We start from the raw sequence: 18,991 nt of genomic DNA on the forward strand, positions 1-18,991 counted from the left end.
AAATTGGGCTGTTTTTTTGCTTTGATCTGGTACCCTATGGCCTTTTAGTTTTCTTTTACTTTTAGTGCCAAGGGTCAACTGGAAGTGTGTTACACAGCTAGGCGGTGTGTTGCTTTTTGCATGCTTCTTTAATCTGTTCTTGTTCCTTATGGGTCCTGGCTTTCGTGAGTTGAACTCATAATTTCTCACTTATAAAGGAAAAATTATGCCGCTAGATCAAATGGTACCGGGCACTTTCGGACGTGACTTGATAAAATATTTTTGGAAATAATTTTGATTAGAGAAAGAAAATCAAAAGTATTGTGGGCCGAGTGTTAAAATTGGGGTCCGATCCCTATGTGAAGCCCAAACCCAATCCGTTAGTAAAGTTCTCCCTCTCATCGGTCTTTGCTGTCACAAGAAGCAGGTGATGCTGATATGGCCATGACTTGGAAGCTCCTGAAGCAACTCCGACCACCACCGCCTCTGCCTCTGCGAGCCTCCTCCGTCGATTCCACCGCCTCAAAACCTTCACTCTCCCTCGCCGTCGTCTCTGAACCAGGCAGAGCTCGCTAAGTTCGCCGCCATTGCCGGAACCTGGTGAGAGAAAATTTCTCAGAATCTGTGCCTTTTTAGCTCTGAATTTTGCGAAATTAAATTGTTTGATGAAAAAGGTGGGATTCTGAAGGACCATTCAAACCTTTGCATGCCATGAATCCTACAAGACTCGCCTTCATTCGCTCCACCACGCTGTGTCGTCATTTCAGGCTCTAGTTATAAGTTTAGTGAATATCAAAAATGAGTAGAATTAAGAACCATGCTTTCAAACATTCATCAGGAGAAAGTGATGCTTTTCTGTGTTTCTTATTTTTGTACGTGTTTTCTGATTTGATTTCAGGAGGGATCCATTATCTGCTAGGCCCTTTGAAGGGCTCAAGTTTCTTGATGTTGGCTGTGGTGGTGGAATTCTGTCTGAGGTATCATCTTTCTTTAATTTTCTGTTTTAAAGAAAGCACACCTCTAGTTTCAAATTAGTCATTTAGCCATTTTTGGCAATGGGGATCAAATTTAGTTTGGCAAATGCCAACTAGTACTACTGGTGTTGTCTGGCTGAACTTGTCTATGGTAGACACATTGTTCTCCATGATATTGGCATACTATCATCCTTTTAGGGCATGTGATGTTTATTAAATAGTTCTCTGTCTAGCTGCATTATTTCTCTTTACGGCATATGGACCACTCTGTTTGATTCCAATTAATCTACTTGCATTTTGTTCGTCTATTATGTGTCATTGTTTTGGTTGAACATCTAAAATAGCTTGGATCAACTACTTTGTTTGTGGTTATTGTGTAACTGATGAACTGATAGTTTACCTCATAAGTGTAATTGGTCAAGGGGTGATGTTAATCTTTAACCGTCTTCAGCCTTTAGCACGGATGGGAGCTTCTGTAACGGGAGTTGATGCTGTTGATAAAAATATCAAGATAGCTCGCCTTCATGCTGTATGGACATTCTCTTGAACCGTAACCCTTAATTTTATGGTTTGAGTAATTCTGGTGTTCAAGTGACTTTTTGTATACATTAAGATGTTTCTAAACATTAGTCATTAACACAGGACTTGGATCCGGTGACCTCAAGCATTGAATATCATTGCACAACAGCTGATACGTCCTATTCGAGTTCATAGTCTGTTTGGCAAAGTTTCTGGTTATGTCAATACTATTGTGCACACAATTGTAATTAATCTCTTGTGTAATTTTGGAATGCATGGCTATCCCCCATTAACGAACATAATTAGTGCCTTATTTTGATGTGCATAATTTGTTACCTATAATGTAGTCAAATCTGGTAAAGTAATGAGTAATGCCCAACTGATAAGTGATAACCACATAATATATGTTTTCTGTTTGACATGTCCCTATGATATAACTGCTATTATGATTCTTTTGTGGCCTCCTATTTGGTATCAATTTTTATTTTTTGGTGGTAAAAGATCAAACGGTTTTGATATTCAAATTTATACTTAACCTGATTTTGTAATTATATTTATGATTGCTATCATTTAGTAAGTATTCTTTAGTTCCAGTACCTTTTTCTTTTCTTAAACTCAAGGCTTCTGATTTTCAATCATGCACAGAAAAGCTAGTCTAGGAGCAGAGGAGTTTTGATGCTGTGTTTGCTTTAGAGGTATGTTCTTGCATGTACGCACATTTTTTTTATTTTTTATTGCATTCAGATTATCTTGGATTTATGTCCATTTTTTGTGTAAATTGATTATTACTTTAGGTAATTGAGCACGTGGCAAATCCTGCTGAGTTCTGCAAATCTCTGTCTGCCTTAACTGTTCCTGATGGAGCTACCGTGATTTCAACTATTAACCGTTCTATGAGAGCATATGCTACTGCAATTGTTGCTGCCGAGTATCTCCTCCATTGGGTATCTATCTATTCCTTTACTTCTGCTGAAGTTGACTAACCATACAGCATCTTTTGCTTTCCTTTAAATTGGTCATGCTTCATGTGGTGTTCTAGTCTTAAATGTATTCCTCGATTGTTTGTGAATTTCTGATTATCTTTTTCTTACATTAAGGTATTACAATCTCATTACATTGCTCTAATAAATACTTCTGTACTTAGTTATCTTAGAGATTTCCATAAAATACGTGATGTGTTGTTTTATTAGTTGGTGATCCTCACATTTAGAATATTCTCCTTCTCAAAAACGTCTATAGTGTACGATACATCCATGCAAGTATTGAGTTTCCAAGAGAGCAATCAATATACAAGGATATCAAGAAAGCACATTCTGTTTTGTTCTCTCTATAAAAACATCTCGAATAATAAATTCTGACCCTTTTGCATGGAAGTCATTCAAAAATATTTCTTATTTTATTTGCTCTTTCCAACATATGAGAAAAAGGACTTCAAAATATGTTGTCAGTGAAACAATATCCACTTTTAAGTTTATAGCTTGGTTAATTGCAAGTAAAACATGTACTGAAGCTATAGAGATGAGTCATATTGAACTTCCTGTGGGTGTGTTATGCTCCGGTTATAGGTTTTTCACTTGTAGATGAATTGATTCTTTTGCAGCTTCCTAAAGGTACACATCAATGGTCCAGTTTCCATACTCCTGAAGAACTAGTCTTGATCCTGGAGCGTGCTTCTATTTCGGTAAACCAAACCCCTTTTATTGGTCGCTCTAATAATTTCTATAATTATAGCCTACTTCTACAACTGCACTGGTTGGTAATTTTGATTGGTGTTTTAATGGTTTTGTCCAGGTCCAAGAGATGGCTGGATTTGCATACAACCCTTTGACAGGAAGATGGTTTATATCTGACGATGTTGGTGTAAACTTTATCGCTTATGGTACCAAAACAGAAACAGTCACTTTGTAAATGCAACCAAATCTTGCCCCCTTTTGTTGTCTGAATGAAACTTCTTAATCTAGTCTTCACCATGTTCTTCTTCCTCCCTTTCCCCTCCATCATCTTTAGTTTCCAAATTCGGAAGAAAGATGTAGGAGACAATTGTACACAAATCATATTGAACAATGATCAGCTGATATCACCCCCTCCCATTACATTGCTTGCAAATCAGATGATCATTTCCATTTTCGAACTCTTACCATGAATGTCACTGCAGCACCCGAGTTTTTATATCAATAATGTTAGTCATCAAATTTGTTCGTAAGAAAAGTATTAGTTCGTTAACTACGTCTGACTTCGCAATAACCAAAGGCAGGACCTGCTTAGTGTGGATCGAAAAATTCCTTGGAGAGTGAAAGGCATCAAGATAATCGTATTATACTACGTGGATAATATTATCCAGATCCTTTTGAGCTTCCTGAGAGGAACAAGTTGCCGTGTCACCGCAGGGCCCCCTCATCATCATATTTTCCCGCTACAATCTTTCTTGTTCGCAATTTTTACCGATTCCACAAATGTCCTAATTCTTGGTAAAAATTGCAACTGAAACAACCGCCGGCGCCGAGTACCGATTCGATCGCCACCTTCGAAATGCCATCATATTCAATAGGGTGGGCAGAAATCGAACCGGAGGTCCAAAACCGGCCGAACCGGCCCGGAAAACCGGCTCGGGGACCGAACCGGATGAAATAAGGGGGAAAAATGACTTGACCGAACCGGACCAGGTTCATTGAGTAAACCGGCCGGAAAAAACCGAACCGGTCCGGATAATTAATATTATAACTTTTATTTAAATTATATTAGTTTTTATTTAAATTAATAATATTTTTAATGCCTGTCTAATTCTTATTGGTTGAAATCAGGTTACACATAGGACATGTTACACCTGATCCCTCTCCTTAGAAGAAAACCCTACACTCTCATTCCTCCTCTCGTCTCTTTCGGCCTCTCATCTCTATCTCTCTCTTTTTTTTTTCTGAAATGTCTCATCTCTCTCTTCTGGGCTTTGGAGTTTGGAGTTTAAGGAACAAACACCACAACCAGTTCACCGCCACCATACCACCACCACCACACCAGCTTTTGAACCCCTCTTATCTTGTGGAAAAGCCAAAGGCCTTAACCACAAAGCTAAAGGGAAAGCCTCTCATCTCTCTCGACAACCACTCTCACACAGCCGCCGACCAACACCTTCGATTTGCACAAAGCCGAGCCCGACTTTCAGCCTACCAGCGCCGCCTACCAACGCCTTCGATCCGCATTTCCGCACAATGTCGAGCCCGACCTTCAGCCTTCGATATGCAATTCTACACAACGCCGCCTACTAAGTACGACGACCAACCACGATGAGAGACGACGCCGACTTGAACTGAAACCGAACCGGGCCGACTTGAACTTCGGGTCACCCGAATTTTTCGGGCCAGCCCATTAACAATCAGTTTTCGGTCCTAAAAGTCTGCCCACCGAAGAATACGGGTTGGATGCGGTTTTGACCCAAAACCGATCCGACCCGACCCGCGCCCACCCCTAATATTCGAGCAAATCAAATCGAACAAATTTGCCCTAGCCCCTATTTTGTGATCTCTGCAATTTCTAAATCGGCTCTATGAGAGTCTGAGACTATCACTTGTGTAAATATGTGCTTCGGCTATTGGGCTGGGCATTCACTTCTTTGGTGGTGGGCCTGCGACTCTGTTTAATTGAATCCAATTTGAAATTTTCTTGCTTTTGGGCCATTTGGCGCCCAGTTCCGGAAAAAAAAAAAAAAAAAAAAGGAAAAGAACAATCTATAGGGGGTATATTAGGGCATCTCCAACCTTTTAGTCAAAAGCCGAAGTCATTCTAAAAATTTGACATCCCTAGTATCATTACTATTCATTCATATTTTGCATCTCCAACCCTCTTTTAGTCAAAAGTCAGAGCCATTTTATAATTTTAATTATTTTAGATAATTATTTAACTACAATATGAATTTATATATCATACATAATAATCTTAGATAATATATCATGGTTTAAAATTTGATTAGAAATTTTTATCTTATTTTTTCAATTTTTTTTTTGTTTAAAACTACATTACTTTATTATTAGCAGCCGAATTTAATTCGTCGCATTTTTCTGACTATCGGATTAGAAATTAAGTAATTATATATTTATTTTTTAATTTTTGGTATCAATTAATCTTGACATTCCATTTTGAATTGAGTTAATGAGGAGTGAATTAAAACTGCTTATTTTGGATAGTGGAAGATGGGGCCCAGCCTTCTTCCCCTAAGCCATTTTAGCTTTCTACCTTCATTCCTTACTCATTTTGACTCGAGGTATGACTCAAAAGCCATTTTGACACCATTTTGATTTGGGTTGGTGAAACAAAAGCCCCTTAATCATTTTGGTTTTTGACTCCATATCCTAAATCATCTGTACTAAATTTGACAAGATTTCTCTAAGATCATTTTAAAGCACATAATACAAGTTTACAACGGCACATAATCGAGTTGTTGAGCAATGGAACAGTTGAGGAGGGAGATGTTTCATATACATGCAATGTTTTATATTATACATTTGAAGGTTGTCCGGCTGGTTTCAAAAGTTTAGGGAGGAAGGAGTTGCTGTCAATCTGGTGAAATGTCTCTAGTAAAGCAGTTGCCCAGTTAAACATGTTCATGAATTAACGTCTCCCATCTTATACTCCTCTTCAACCTGTCAAGTCTTGATCATCTCTGCACACAGAAGATAAAAGACGTATCAAGAAGAGATAAAAACTCTACAGTTAACACACTGCATTCTTATACAAGTCAAGCACCGATCTTCAGATTCTGTTATATACGTTTGAGCCCAGAACTCCGTAAGCCTTGAACTTCAGATATTAAATGGTTGTTAAAAAACACAACCCCTAATTAGAGCTGATTCTACTAACAAAGACAAAATTTACCCTTTGGCGGTGCTCTGAAATCGGATCACACCTGGCAGAATGGCTTCGTTTGAATCCAAGGCCAGAGAGAGAGAGAGAGCCATTTTTATTCCAGACCCGCCAGGCGGATCTCCGTTTTCTTAACTCAGCGCTGCATCACCATCAGGCCTTCATCTGAACTCCGTCAATGGCGACAGTAATCGGCACCCATTAGTCTGACTTTGCCGCCATATGGATGGTTCTCATTCTCCGCCCTCCATATTTTTCAATGCTCGCCATTGGTGCCCGCCAAAACCTAGACTTTGATCAGACGGAGTTAAAATTCAGGGATATGTATGAGAAAGGGGAAGAAACAAAGTATTCGCTCCGTGTCGTTTGTTAATTAAAATGACAAATCTAGAGTATCAATTGGTTCCCAGAGATCAACTCTTAGGGATCTTCATAGTTTTGGGTTTAATAGCTAAGCATGTTTTATCCCCAATGGTAGAAATACAATCAAATCATCCTTTTCTTTTAGCAAGATTTTACCTCTTTTTTTTTTTTCTGCATAGTTTAAAGTGACAATATTGAGAACTGATTTGTAAAATCAGATATGGCACGCCCTTGATTAATTTTACCAAGCATATTACATCTTAATGATCTTATGGACTTTACTTTAACCCATTACCTTTACAACATAATTAACCTCACTAGTATAGGTCATAAGCTCACAATAATACTTTCTACATTCTGCTGAGAAAGGAATTAGAACTAGAAACACTATTGCCAACATTGAAAAGATCAAATTTCCCCATTTTTCTTTTTCACAACAATGAATGTCATACAACTTTTTTGAGTTAAATAACACTTTCTGATACAATAATCTAGTGCACCAAACAATGCACATATCATAACACAGTTCAGACTGGCAAAAGGAAACACATAAAGCAACATTTGACACAGTTGAGACTTGTGTAGAAAGTTGAGACTAGATATTAAGGCAAGGGTAGATGAGTAGAGACTTGAGAGAGTTCAGAGTTTCAGACAACATTTCACACAGTTCCCTATGGATAAGCTCTCCATTATTATAGAAAAAGGTTAATTGAACAGGAATTAGTGTTAAGGATGAATAGCCAAAGTCACAATTTTCAGACCGGTAGAAAACACTGGATGGCTTTAACAATAGAAGAAAAGAGAAAAGTAGGAATGCTGATATTATGTAGCTCATACCCTCATTTCAGTCATTTGGACAAACTACCAACGCTGATGAGTATTAGGAATTTTACACATGAGCTGAAGTCAAGTCCAAACAACAAGATCTCAACCCCCAGCTCAAACCGGCATGTTGACAAGTACAGATTTCACGCAATAAATTCAGTTGCACCCAACCAATAGATAAAGCAGTACCTTTGAAAATACAGTGATTTTCATAAAGACAAAAGGAAAAAAAAGAAAGGAGGAAAACAACAACTTGCCTACCGAAGAAAAACCAAAGAAAGACAGAAGGCAATAAAGAAATATAAGAACCAGCCTTTTATTTCGTGGTTCTCTGTATATTGTAATACAGCAAGCCAACAGAAAAATAAACTCAAAACTGTCCAGAGTAACAAAAATGCTAGGATGTCTACACTAAAGGAAATCATTGTTTCCGAATGAGATATAACAGTCATGAAGCATCTCGAAGAATTTACATTGGAACTGAAACTGTTGCATCTAAACTTCAAATTATCCAAAATGTATATTTACCTGAATGTTTTACAGCAGTGTATCTGCCATGAAGTTAGAATATTTTTCTTTGTGAGTGACCCCAAGAAAGTGGCTGCTATATGTCTTTAATCTTTTTCCGCAACCTGTGACAGTATGTAGCCATGATGTTATTACAAACTAAATACCCCATTAGCAATACCGGTAAAGAACACGACAGATCAAAACTCAATTAATATAGCTTTCAGTACTGCTGATAGATATTTTTCAGGATCAACATATACATGACAGAGCTTTGAAGTTGAACAAAGAAAACCGAGCAGAAATGCTAATAACACAGATTCTTAGAAGCAACAAAATTCTCAAAGAAATATTTTCAACAAAATGGTCTCATCATCCTCAACCTTTATTAAGCCAAAAGAAAAAAAAAAGGAAACATGAAAGGAACCAGGAAATCTAAATAGAACAGATCTCTTGCGTAAAAATATACAAGACCACAACACATGGCACACAATGTACACAACAAATGACTTCAACAGTCATTACAAAATGCAGAGACTGCACTAGTAGGGTAGCACAGAGTTTGCAATGCACAAAGTGCTCTAGGAGCCTTGCATATATTACATAATCAGGGCTGCTGACTGGGTAGAACATGCATATCAATAAGACCTCACTCTGTACGCTGCCAGAAGGCCATCATGCATTAAAATATGCATAGCATAAGACCTTACACCACCTCAGACTTCAATATTGTAAAGAGGCAGAAATTTGTAAAATTTAAATTAATTTGTAGAACCTGTATACAGACACACAACACCCAAAAAATTAAACAATGGGACTGAACAATTAGAAAGTATAGGCATGAAACAGAGATATCCACCGAAACAATGAGTCCTAGTAAAGTCATTGAACCTCAGGCTGACTTTTCCACTCCATACCAAAACTATAAAATTATCCCAATCAAAGGTCACAGAAACTTACCGATTGATGTAATCCCAGAAAAGCATCTTGTATCACATTTCAATTATAGTTCAGAGTAAACAGCAAACAATTTTTTTGAGTTAAAAATTTACCTCTTCATTAAAAAAATTCATAAACTAGTAAAACTACCACTCACACGAACATGTTCAAGTCCAAATTAGCATCATTTCACCAGAAGTTACTGTACGCTATAACTCTAACTCATTTCTTCTAAACCCATCATTCATTGCAACTCTTATGCGTTCACAACATGTTTACTAAATAGATATACATTGAAAAATAAGGCTATCCATAATCTAGAAACATCATAGAATGTCGGTTTAAATCAAAAGTAGTTGGTGACAAACAAAGCTGGCTATGTCAACAATCATGAATATTGAAATGACACCAAGTACAATTAGAGTCGCTCTATTCATCACTGGAGTCTACACTCATCTAAAACTTCCTAAACATTAGAAATTCAAACTTCAACAGGCTATTGTACCTCAAACTTTATAGCCCCACCTACTTGCTATTGAAAGGGTATTTGAAGCAAATCTCCAAATCTTTTCACCCATTTTGACAAAATTTAACCAACTAATAAATTGGTCAGAGAAGTAAAACAAAATAAGAACTGACAACCAAAATGAATGTAAACAATCAGATCCTCTTCTATGTTTCCAAAGTCCTAGCCAATAGATCTTGAGTACTGAAAAGTCAAGACCTAGCATAACAGTAATAGATCTATGTAACAATCTTCTTGACATATGCAGCAGCAAGTAGACTACAAGCAAAAAAGTACATGAAGCATAGGTAATATACGGTTTAATCCCATTTATAGTAATAACCTCAATGTAAACCTTCAATAGTAATACAAACTAGCATCAATTCTTAAAAAATTTAAAAATTTAAAAAAATTACTCAAAATAACATCAAAATTACCATGGAAAAGCAGAAAAAAGTACTTTAGTTCACCACAACACTTCGAGGATTCACCCCTCCTTCCCTCCCACTTGTCTAACAAGTTATTAATTTTTCTAACTGTAAAGCAAAGGAAGTGTAGCATTTATACATCCAGAGGGGATGCAAATGTAATTTAGCAGAACCACAAAATATGCTGGTACTACCTTAGGAACAAGGCAGATAGAAGTATAGAACACCAGCTTCATGTGACCAAAAGACCTCACAAGTCTTTTATAATCAGTCACCTTGATGAAATGCTAAAGATAATACAACAAAAACATAGAGGTGGCAATTCTAAGGTAATTAGATTTAGGGCTACCATATAACACACTAAGAGTTATTTGTGATGCATGATCTTGACAAGATAGTCTCTTTTGTCTGGAACACGATAATGTGCTCACCATAACTCTTAGTAAAAAAGGATCCTATAGGACTTGAGTCACCTGACCATTAGCACGACCTACCATATGGATAACTAAACAATTTTGTCGAAGAATAAATGAAAACCAAAAACTCCATAGGGAAGGTTTGGGTTGGGGGAGGCTCTGTTTTGTAGTGTCATATAGTTGTGTGTTTACTAGAAGCATGCACAAATCAGAACAAATCAAAAATGGGGAATGGAAGACACCTGGAACTAGACAAATTACTGGAGAACATTACATTACATTAGTATAATGCAACAGACAAGCAGGGTGAAAGTACTGAACTATGCATAGCAAATCAAATTCATGATTGCATAAATTATTCCTCTTATGTATTTAAAAAAATTATTGCATAAATTAATTTCTATCTATTTGATATTGGGTGTAATTACATCAGTTAAGACACAAGTGTACTAACCAAGAAAGAAATATGGGCATACACTTGGAAGCAAATGTTCTCGGGATACATTTGTCAGGAAAAATTACAATATACACAGTCCTGTCAAGAGCCTCCACAAGTTCTCAACACTGCCTTCAAGTACTTGAGGTTCTGTACACCAGATCACTCCAACTTAGAAGCGTAGCATAATGCGATGTCACTAGTTGATTCACCAACCTCAGAGCTGAATACAATTTCCAAACAACAAAAAATATTTATTATCCATACAAACTATTGATTTAGGTTCCCATTAATCAGCCTTGACGCAGTATACATTTAAACATAACAACAATTCCTCACAAAAAGAAACTTTCAGAACTCAACAAAGAAGTAGCACAAGGACATGAGCCACAAATCATATATGCGAAAACTTACAAGAATATTTAATCAGGGCAAAGTGAACATTAAGCTGGTCTCCAACAATTAACAGCAGAAATATCAGGCCTACACGGCAAGATCTGAGCAGCACTATGACCTGGATAAAATACAGCTAGGAAGTTATTTATGACTGAATGGAAGGACACTTCCAAAGAAACAAATAAACTTTCCAAGTAGAATATGTCAAATCACCTGATATTGGAGCTCCAGAGGGTACATTATTAGGAGCAGGACGTTGAAAACTCATATTATTTGCTGGTGGCCTCTCAACTGGTGGCCGAAAAAAACCTGCTACAGCAGCATATCAGAAGAGACGCTTAGGTTAATGCATCAAATTAGAACAGACCATTGTCAGAAGCACTAAGAAATTAATGAAAGCATCCTTATGAGACGCATAAACTTAATATGAACTTGCTGATATATTCAAAGATGTATGAAACCAAAATTTTTCTAATAAGAATACCGGTGGAAATTGAGTTTTTATTTATTGTTATTTTTTTTTTTTTTACACCAAACTATGGAGGACACTACTTGATGAATAGCTTAGTCACCAGCATACCTTCATGGCCAAATGGTGGTCCTGGGTGTGGAGGCCTCCCACCATTTATCCAGACACCCCGTTGTTCATCAGCAACAAATCGTCTCTGATTATCAGGAACGGGTGGCAAAGGGTATGGGGGGCGGTACGGATGCTGGGGATGTTGTTGAACTGGGGGCTTTGCATAGGAGAAGTGACTGGATGGATTTTGTGGCGGGGCTGGAGGTAAAGGTCTAGGAGCAAAAGGTGCATTACCTTGTTGAAATTGTTGGTTTGGTTGAGAGACTTGTGTGTTTATGAAAATGTCACTGTGTCCATGCTCTACTTGCCTCGTAGAATTAAATCCAGAAGGTTCTCGAGGGCCACATACTCCTGCTGGGACAAAGCAAGCTTGCTGCTGTGGAAACATTTCGGTTTTCACGGCAGAATCAATAGCACCCCCATGAGGAGCATTCCCAGTCATTTGGACTAGTTGGTTGCCCTGTATGGAGGATAGATATGTTAAAAAAATAAGTATTATAACGATGATAAAAAGGAGAAAATAGCCAGAAGTCTTACACTAGTGCTGCAGTATTCATGAGGTACAGAAGGTTGATATGCCAACTGTGGTGAAGAATGGATTGATGATTGAGGCGGCAGCATCTGTTGGGCTACTAATGAAGGCTGGGTTGGTCTAGATGACTGAGGAATCAACAAATGTGGAGGACCTGATAGTGGTAGAGGAGGAGGAGGCTGTGAGGGGGGAGGCGGAGGTGGTGGTGGCGGTGATGGAGATAGTGGGGGAGGTGGTGGTGGTGGTGAGGGAGGCAAAGGAGGGGGTGGAGGAGGAGAATCAAGAGGCAAAGGTGGGGAACCCTCTGGAAGTGGGGGCAAGTCAGTGCAAGCATTTAAAGCTGGTTCCATGACCCTATGTGGCCCTTGCTGTGGTGGATCCATTTCAAAAGAACCATTAACAGATGACGGTCTTTCATCCTTCGGGTGTCCAGAAACGTCTTCCATTTCAAGCTCACCGTCCACATCCTCTAAGATGCAATGCCGCCTATCATTTGGAGTAACAGCACAGGTTTCTGACTCCCCAGAGGCATGGGTAGTTTCTACCGGTGATGGATGACTAGCCTCCTTATATGAACAGCTTGGAACTTCTTCTTCTTCTTCATCATCATCATCTTCAAATGCATGAGAAGATAAAAATCCGGGCAACTGAAATGTAGCATTGCTGAAACAAGCCAAAACAAAAATATGTATCAGAAAGAACACGCAAAAACAGATGTGACACATAAAAGTAGCAACAGAACCATGTTTCCTGATTAATTTTTTAACTACATTTATATATAAGTGGGCCCAGTAATTGAGAAGAATTATTGCAACTAGTAATTTGTTCAAGTACTGAACTTTCACTGCGTTAGTCCAGAGTGTTGAGTATATTTATAACTTAATTTCTCTTCTCTAACATTTCATTGTACAATCTTGATTTTAGAGCAACAATGATTTGGAATGTAAATACATGTACTTCAATACCCAAACAAGAAATAATTCAAATAAATTGATGTTAGGAAAATCTTGAATTTCTAGGATTACAAAAAAATAGTTGATTTATTCCCCATACTGTTTAACATCTATCTAATAATTTTCATGTCCCTAGCATGTATTAACCTAAATATGTCAATAAGATTAGACCTATAATCCATAACCATAGCTGTGCCACTTGGTTTCAAGGCCAGTAGACCCTATTGAAAATAGAATTAAGCATAATTGTAGTCGGTCAGAGGAAATAAAAAGCTAAATATCAAATACCTGCCATACTCATCCACAAACATTCCTTCCATTTCCCTGATTGGATCATCAATAGCACGCTCTGATCGAGATGGACGTCTAAGAGAGAAACCTGCAGTTGTATCATCATTTGAAACTCCAATGTCATCCATGTACCGACGAAGAACTGCTTGTGGAAAAATTTTCCTCTCAAGCCAGAGCCGTAAAACCTGGATAGAAGGAATTTTTGTTATCTTGTAGATAAAACTGCTCTCATGGAATTAGATGAATAAAATTAAATTACCTTATGACACTGACGACGATTCTCACGAGCACCAGAACCAGGTGGAGCAGCAGCACCTAGAAGCCGTGGCAATGCTGCTTGAACAGTTGGAACATATGAAGCTCCAGCAATACCTGAATACAAATAAAGAATAACTGCCAATATTAAATATCTCATACAGGAATAGCATATTCTGTACTCACAACCAAGAGAAAAAGAGAGACAGCTAAGTGTGAAATATTAAGATTGAAAGGAGTTTCCGCAAGTGCATATACCTTTTTGAGTATGTGAGATTTGTGTGATGGAGTCCACAAGAAAGAACAGGTCGACTTTACGATGAAAACTAGGCTCACTCTCCAGCTTTCGGATAAGCAGTTCCACAACCTGCACAAACGAGTAGTATTAACTAATCACACAACTTCAGATGCAACTTGGTAAGTGAAATGCCAAAGGCCAAAAAGAGAATTGAAGTGCAAACCTGAACACACTAATAACCAAAGGTCTAATTGGGGAATACATAACATAACATGCAAAATGCAGTTTAAAGATTTCTTCTCACTTAAAAATAATTACAGAACAAAATGAGAATTAGAGTTAAACAATGGAGAATGATGCTATTGAACCTACCTCGTTAGCTATACCATACTTGGCACAATCAAGGGCACAGCGAGTTGCCCGACTAATACTTTCCTTGGTCCTTGACAAAGTTTCTATCATTCCTTCAAAAGCATCACGAGCAACAGCTGCCTCGGTACCACCACTTAGTGATCCTCCAGCTGTCTGATGCCCAGAACTAACTCTTCTTTCTGAAATGTCCTCGATGTCTAGTTGATTTTGTAATGCAGAAGGGCGACTATGAGTAGATGGAGAAGCTATGTTTGTGGGTTGAATAGATCCTGGAATATCTGCCTGCAATGCACTGTTGCTAATGGGATAAAGACCCTGAACTGCCAAAGGACTGGGGCACGTCCCATCTGTGCCAGATAAAAAAGCAGAACTGGAAATTTCAAAGAAGTAGTTATGCGACTGCGTTTGTTTCCTTTTTGCTTGTGCAACTGCAATTAGATGCTTCATAGACGAAGAACATTCCAGAGTCTTAGAATCAACCAATAAGGCACTTTTATCTTCTTTTCCAACTTCCATTCTGTCATGAGGAAACAACCCAAAAATTGAAAATGAGAGAAGAAAACAATTTATGATACACAACAGAAAATCAAATGCATGCATACCTTTCCGCGGGTAACAAATTGTACTCTATGGTATTTTCCTGTAAAATAGCGGAGTCATTGATCCGGGAGATTGGTCTTGCAGTAGGTTTAGGTTTTTGAGAAGAAACCAAACTATTAGAAACTGTTCTCGAACTGTTGCCAGATGCAGCCTGACCCTTTTTCTGAGTTGCAGTATTAGAGCCTTTAACCGGAGCTTTTGTGGCTTTTTGTTGTTCAACTGCAGGTTTAGTAGCAGTAGCCAACATAGGAGACTTCTTAGGAGAAGTCAAGGTTGGTTTTGACTCTTTGGACACCTGCTGGTCAGGTTCTAATTTTGGTGGACTCCGGTAGATGTGCACTGCCTTTTCAAGCCTCTTTTCATCAGTTTGAGTTTGCTTTTGAGACCTCTTCTCATCTACTGCAGGTTTGCTAGGTGACAGAGACCCATTCTTCAGCTGGGAAGATGATTCCTTTGTATGGCTGCCATGAACTTCAGTAGCATGTTTTGTACTGTGTAGAGCAGTATCAGAACTCTCAATATTTTCACCAGTGCTCTTTATAGCATCTGAATTTGAAGGTGCTTTAACATTTCGGGAAGAGCCTCCATGAACGGGTGTTTTGGGTTTTTCTTCCTCCTCCTCATCATCATAAAGGCATACAGCCCTACGTTTTCTCTGTGTCTGAGTTGCTGAAACTTTGACATCACTAGACCGTGCTATATTATTCTTCTGAACAGGAGCCTTTTCCATTTTCTCATCAGAAACCAAAGTGTCAGAATCAGACATAGCTTCCATCGCTCGACGACGACGCTTTGCTAGGGGTAGAACAGCTTCATCACCAGAAGCGTTGACATTTTGGGATTTGGATACCAGATTGTTCTCTGGTTTACCACGTGAAGTAGACATTTTTGAATCTAATTTTTTAACCGTCTTCTGATCAGCAACATCAGAACTCGGAGGACTTTTTGAGAATGAACCCCGCCGGGTATTTTCACCTGCATCTACATGCTTTGACTTTTTGGACAGATGTGAAATATCATTTGCTCCCAAATCAGGCTTTCCACGCCCAACTTGTGCATTCTTTGTTCTTCCAGAGAGTCTATCTCTGGCCTGGGCTTCAAGATCATCCACAGAGTCCTTTGCCTCATCTAGGACTTTGACATGCCTTTTGGCTTTAAGCAGGTCTTTCGTCCTTTTCCCATCCCTGATTCCAGTTTCAGGTTTAAGCGAATCTGGGGATAGTTTTCTTTTATTGCCACCAGAGATAGTTTTGCCTGTTGTTCCATCTCTCAATCGCTCACCAGATTGTGGGCGATCAACACAACCAACAGAGCCATCTTCCTTCAATGACGTTAAAGAGCTGCCCTTGTGTACTTCAACCATGCCATCACTTCTCCTCTTTGATCCACTACCCATCTTTGTCATCTTGTGACCATTTACTAATGACCTCTGTCCCTCACCATGTTTCTTGGTGCGAATATCATCATCTTCATACTTATAATCAGAAACTTCTTTCTTCAAATGGGAAGAATTGGATGTCTTTGGTACCTTAGGGTGAACAACTGAGGACATTTTATTATTTTCCTCAGAAGAAAAGACGGGAGATGAACTCTCCTTTGCTCCACAAGAGGTAGATGGGTCTACATCTTCAGTATCATTTTCACCTCGTATCTGTGAACAACGCTCCAACTTAGAGCCAAAATCACCTGTGCCTTCTTCCTTAACTGCATCTCCATCAGAACCTACTGCACCCTTATCATCTTTTATCTCGACATTAACCCCATCATCCTCTACCCCGTCAACAGATGGAGCATCACATCCAAGGTCTGATCTATCAGTATCAATCCTCACATCATTTGATTTCTTTTTCTGTAACTCATCAAATGCTTCACATATTTCCTTAACAGCTTGGGAAAAATACTTTGTTTTGCCTTGACAGCGAGCTGATATTTTACTTTTTGCCTCACTAGTGAATGCCTGAATATCTACAGGTGCAACAAAAGCTCTGTGGAGTTGGTAAAAAGAGCAAACAGAGAATCAGTAGCAGTCAACCTAACCAGCGGACAAATACAAAACGGGTTTTGAATAAAAGAGAAAACAAAAAACACAGAACCAAGAACCAAGAATTACACAGAACAGCTTCTAAGCCATTAAACAAAACATACATGCAAAAATATGCTAATGCAAGCTCAAACAATTCAGTAGTAATTACGCTATAAACAATCAACGTTGCTGAATACTTGTATCAGAAACAAACTTTTTTCTGAAGAGGACAGATTATAACCATAAACCACAACATTATACATAGAGACCAAACAAATTAAAGGCCTTTGGTAGCCCCTACCCAAGTAATACCACTCTAGATGATCAGCAATCCCACAGGCAAATAGAGGCACTAAAATTAATTTGAACACTCAATACCCCAGTTTCAACTTTGTGACATCATTCTTCAGAAAAACACAGGGTAAAAACCACCAAGCCCAATATAAAAACAACAAAAACAGAAAAGCAAAGAAACATCTCCCCGACCTAAACGCAATGCCAACTGAATATACATCTTATACAATTTTATTTCCAAATAAGAAACAGTACCCATTAGAGAAGCACAATGAACAAAAAGCTACTACCCAAATAATTCCTGATTTCCCATATAATTCTGAATAGTTTAAGCTTTTGTATTCTAGTCATTTTTAAAAAATTTATGTTCAGTTCATATTGCAAAACTAGCCTCTGAATACCATATTCAAAACAAGCAGGTCCTCTTAACACTGTCTCAAATAAACCTTACATTCCAGGATAATATCTTACATCAATTTATGGGTAAAGCGTCACCATGCAAAGTTTCTTAACCATTCTGTGATATCTGCCCTAGGTTTTCAGACACTAATGTCTTCTGTTTTGTCAAGAGACGCATGTATAACAGGCAGTTCAAAGTGAACGTAACAAATATGACTAACAGACTGCACTTCATAAGCATTAAAATGATCAGAGGAGATATACTTACATCTCTTCTGTTCCAAAAAATTGGACAAAATACTTCTTAGGATCAGGGGCTTTCTCCCAATCTTCAGGCTTGCTAATCTGAAAATTCAAAACCCAGAAGATCTACTTCAAAGACCAATCACATTCGGGCACAAACTTAAAATTCAACTGAGTTATAATCATAAGCAAATACATTAAACCAAACACTCCAAAACATGTCAAACTACTAAAAGTTCATGCTCCAGATACCCCAAATCACTAGCACGCACATCTTCACCGTAATATACTTTAAACTAGACATTACTTTAATACAACAAATAACCAAGTAGTTTAATAAAAGGAAACAAACACAACCAACCTATAGAATTGCCTGGAACAGTACGGGTATCCCATTCAATGATTCTAGTACAAGATATCCGAAATGACTGAAAAGAAAAGCCTCACTATGTTCAGTAAACTAATGCCAGTCCGAAAGAGCTACAACAATTGGCACGTTCTTACTTGTTAAAGTATAAACACACATCAACGAGCAGCTAAAAGGCACATATAAGGAAACCAAAGCAAAGCAGAAACTGTACAAAACGAAGAAGCGGAATCGGTATAAGAAACAAAGCAAAAGTGGGATCATAAAAGGTACCTTGGCAGGCCAAAAGGGGTGACCCTTGACCTTGGCGAGGACAAGATCGCCGAGACTCAACTGCGCCTTGTTCTTAGCCTTGTTCGCTCCGCGTCTACGCGACGGAGGCATGGCGTGGACGCCGCAATCTTAGAAAGCAAAACGAAAAACCCTAATTGAATCGTGGCAAATCGAATCGCAGAAGCACGTACGGGAAACCCTATGGAGGCGCGGAATTGGAATCTCAGGCGGCGGCTGACGGCGGACGGAAGTTCCGGCGCCGGAGCTACTAGGTTATCGGAGGAGAGAGGACTGCATTCACAATCGTAGAGAGAGAGAGAGAGGAGTGTGTGACAGAGAGATTGAGGCGGTCGAAGAAGAGCGAGAGAGAGATTGTAGATTTTGTGAAAACAAAAAAGGAGGGCTTGGGCTTTGGGGCTGCAGTTGGGCA

General features: G+C 38.6%; 1 protein-coding gene and 1 pseudogene across 6 annotated transcripts; one reads left to right on the forward strand and one right to left on the reverse strand.

Annotated features, from left to right (window-relative positions):
• Positions 1 to 442: 442 nt before the first annotated feature.
• LOC133709006 (ubiquinone biosynthesis O-methyltransferase, mitochondrial-like) lies at positions 443 to 3,559 on the forward strand (annotated as a pseudogene).
• A 2,275-nt stretch (positions 3,560 to 5,834) lies between these two features.
• LOC133709023 (ENHANCER OF AG-4 protein 2) lies at positions 5,835 to 18,971 on the reverse strand. 6 transcript variants are annotated; one of them, XR_009846132.1, is made up of 15 exons: positions 18,562 to 18,971; positions 17,947 to 18,023; positions 14,965 to 16,947; positions 14,363 to 14,879; positions 14,011 to 14,119; positions 13,757 to 13,869; positions 13,495 to 13,682; positions 12,259 to 12,916; positions 11,722 to 12,181; positions 11,355 to 11,453; positions 11,160 to 11,259; positions 10,786 to 10,968; positions 8,043 to 8,146; positions 6,339 to 6,612; positions 5,835 to 6,126 (listed from the first exon to the last, which is right to left on the reverse strand). XR_009846132.1 is itself a non-coding variant. In XM_062134621.1 (12 exons), exons 1-11 carry the CDS (start codon positions 18,670 to 18,672, stop codon positions 11,189 to 11,191), a joined length of 4,386 nt encoding a protein of 1,461 aa, XP_061990605.1. In that variant the 5' UTR covers positions 18,673 to 18,971; the 3' UTR covers positions 10,691 to 10,968; positions 11,160 to 11,188. The 6 variants fall into 6 exon arrangements, 1 of the variants encoding a protein (XP_061990605.1); XR_009846133.1 differs by having other exon boundaries at positions 6,339 to 6,617; XR_009846130.1 differs by having other exon boundaries at positions 10,764 to 10,968.
• Between the last annotated feature and the right edge of the window lie 20 nt (positions 18,972 to 18,991).

The sequence above is a fragment of the Rosa rugosa genome, chromosome 5 (assembly GCF_958449725.1).
Source record: "Rosa rugosa chromosome 5, drRosRugo1.1, whole genome shotgun sequence".
Lineage (NCBI taxonomy): Eukaryota > Viridiplantae > Streptophyta > Magnoliopsida > Rosales > Rosaceae > Rosa > Rosa rugosa.

Excerpts from the sequence above, each read along its gene's own strand:
- LOC133709023 (XM_062134621.1), bottom strand. The coding sequence starts at position 18,672 with ATGCCTCCGTCGCGTAGACGCGGAGCGAACAAGGCTAAGAACAAGGCG. Across the intron at positions 12,182-12,258 it reads ATGAATACTGCAGCACTAGT|GGCAACCAACTAGTCCAAAT; the intron begins GTAAGACTTCTG and ends TCCTCCATACAG. Across the intron at positions 11,260-11,354 it reads CTCTGGAGCTCCAATATCAG|GTCATAGTGCTGCTCAGATC; the intron begins GTGATTTGACAT and ends TATTTTATCCAG.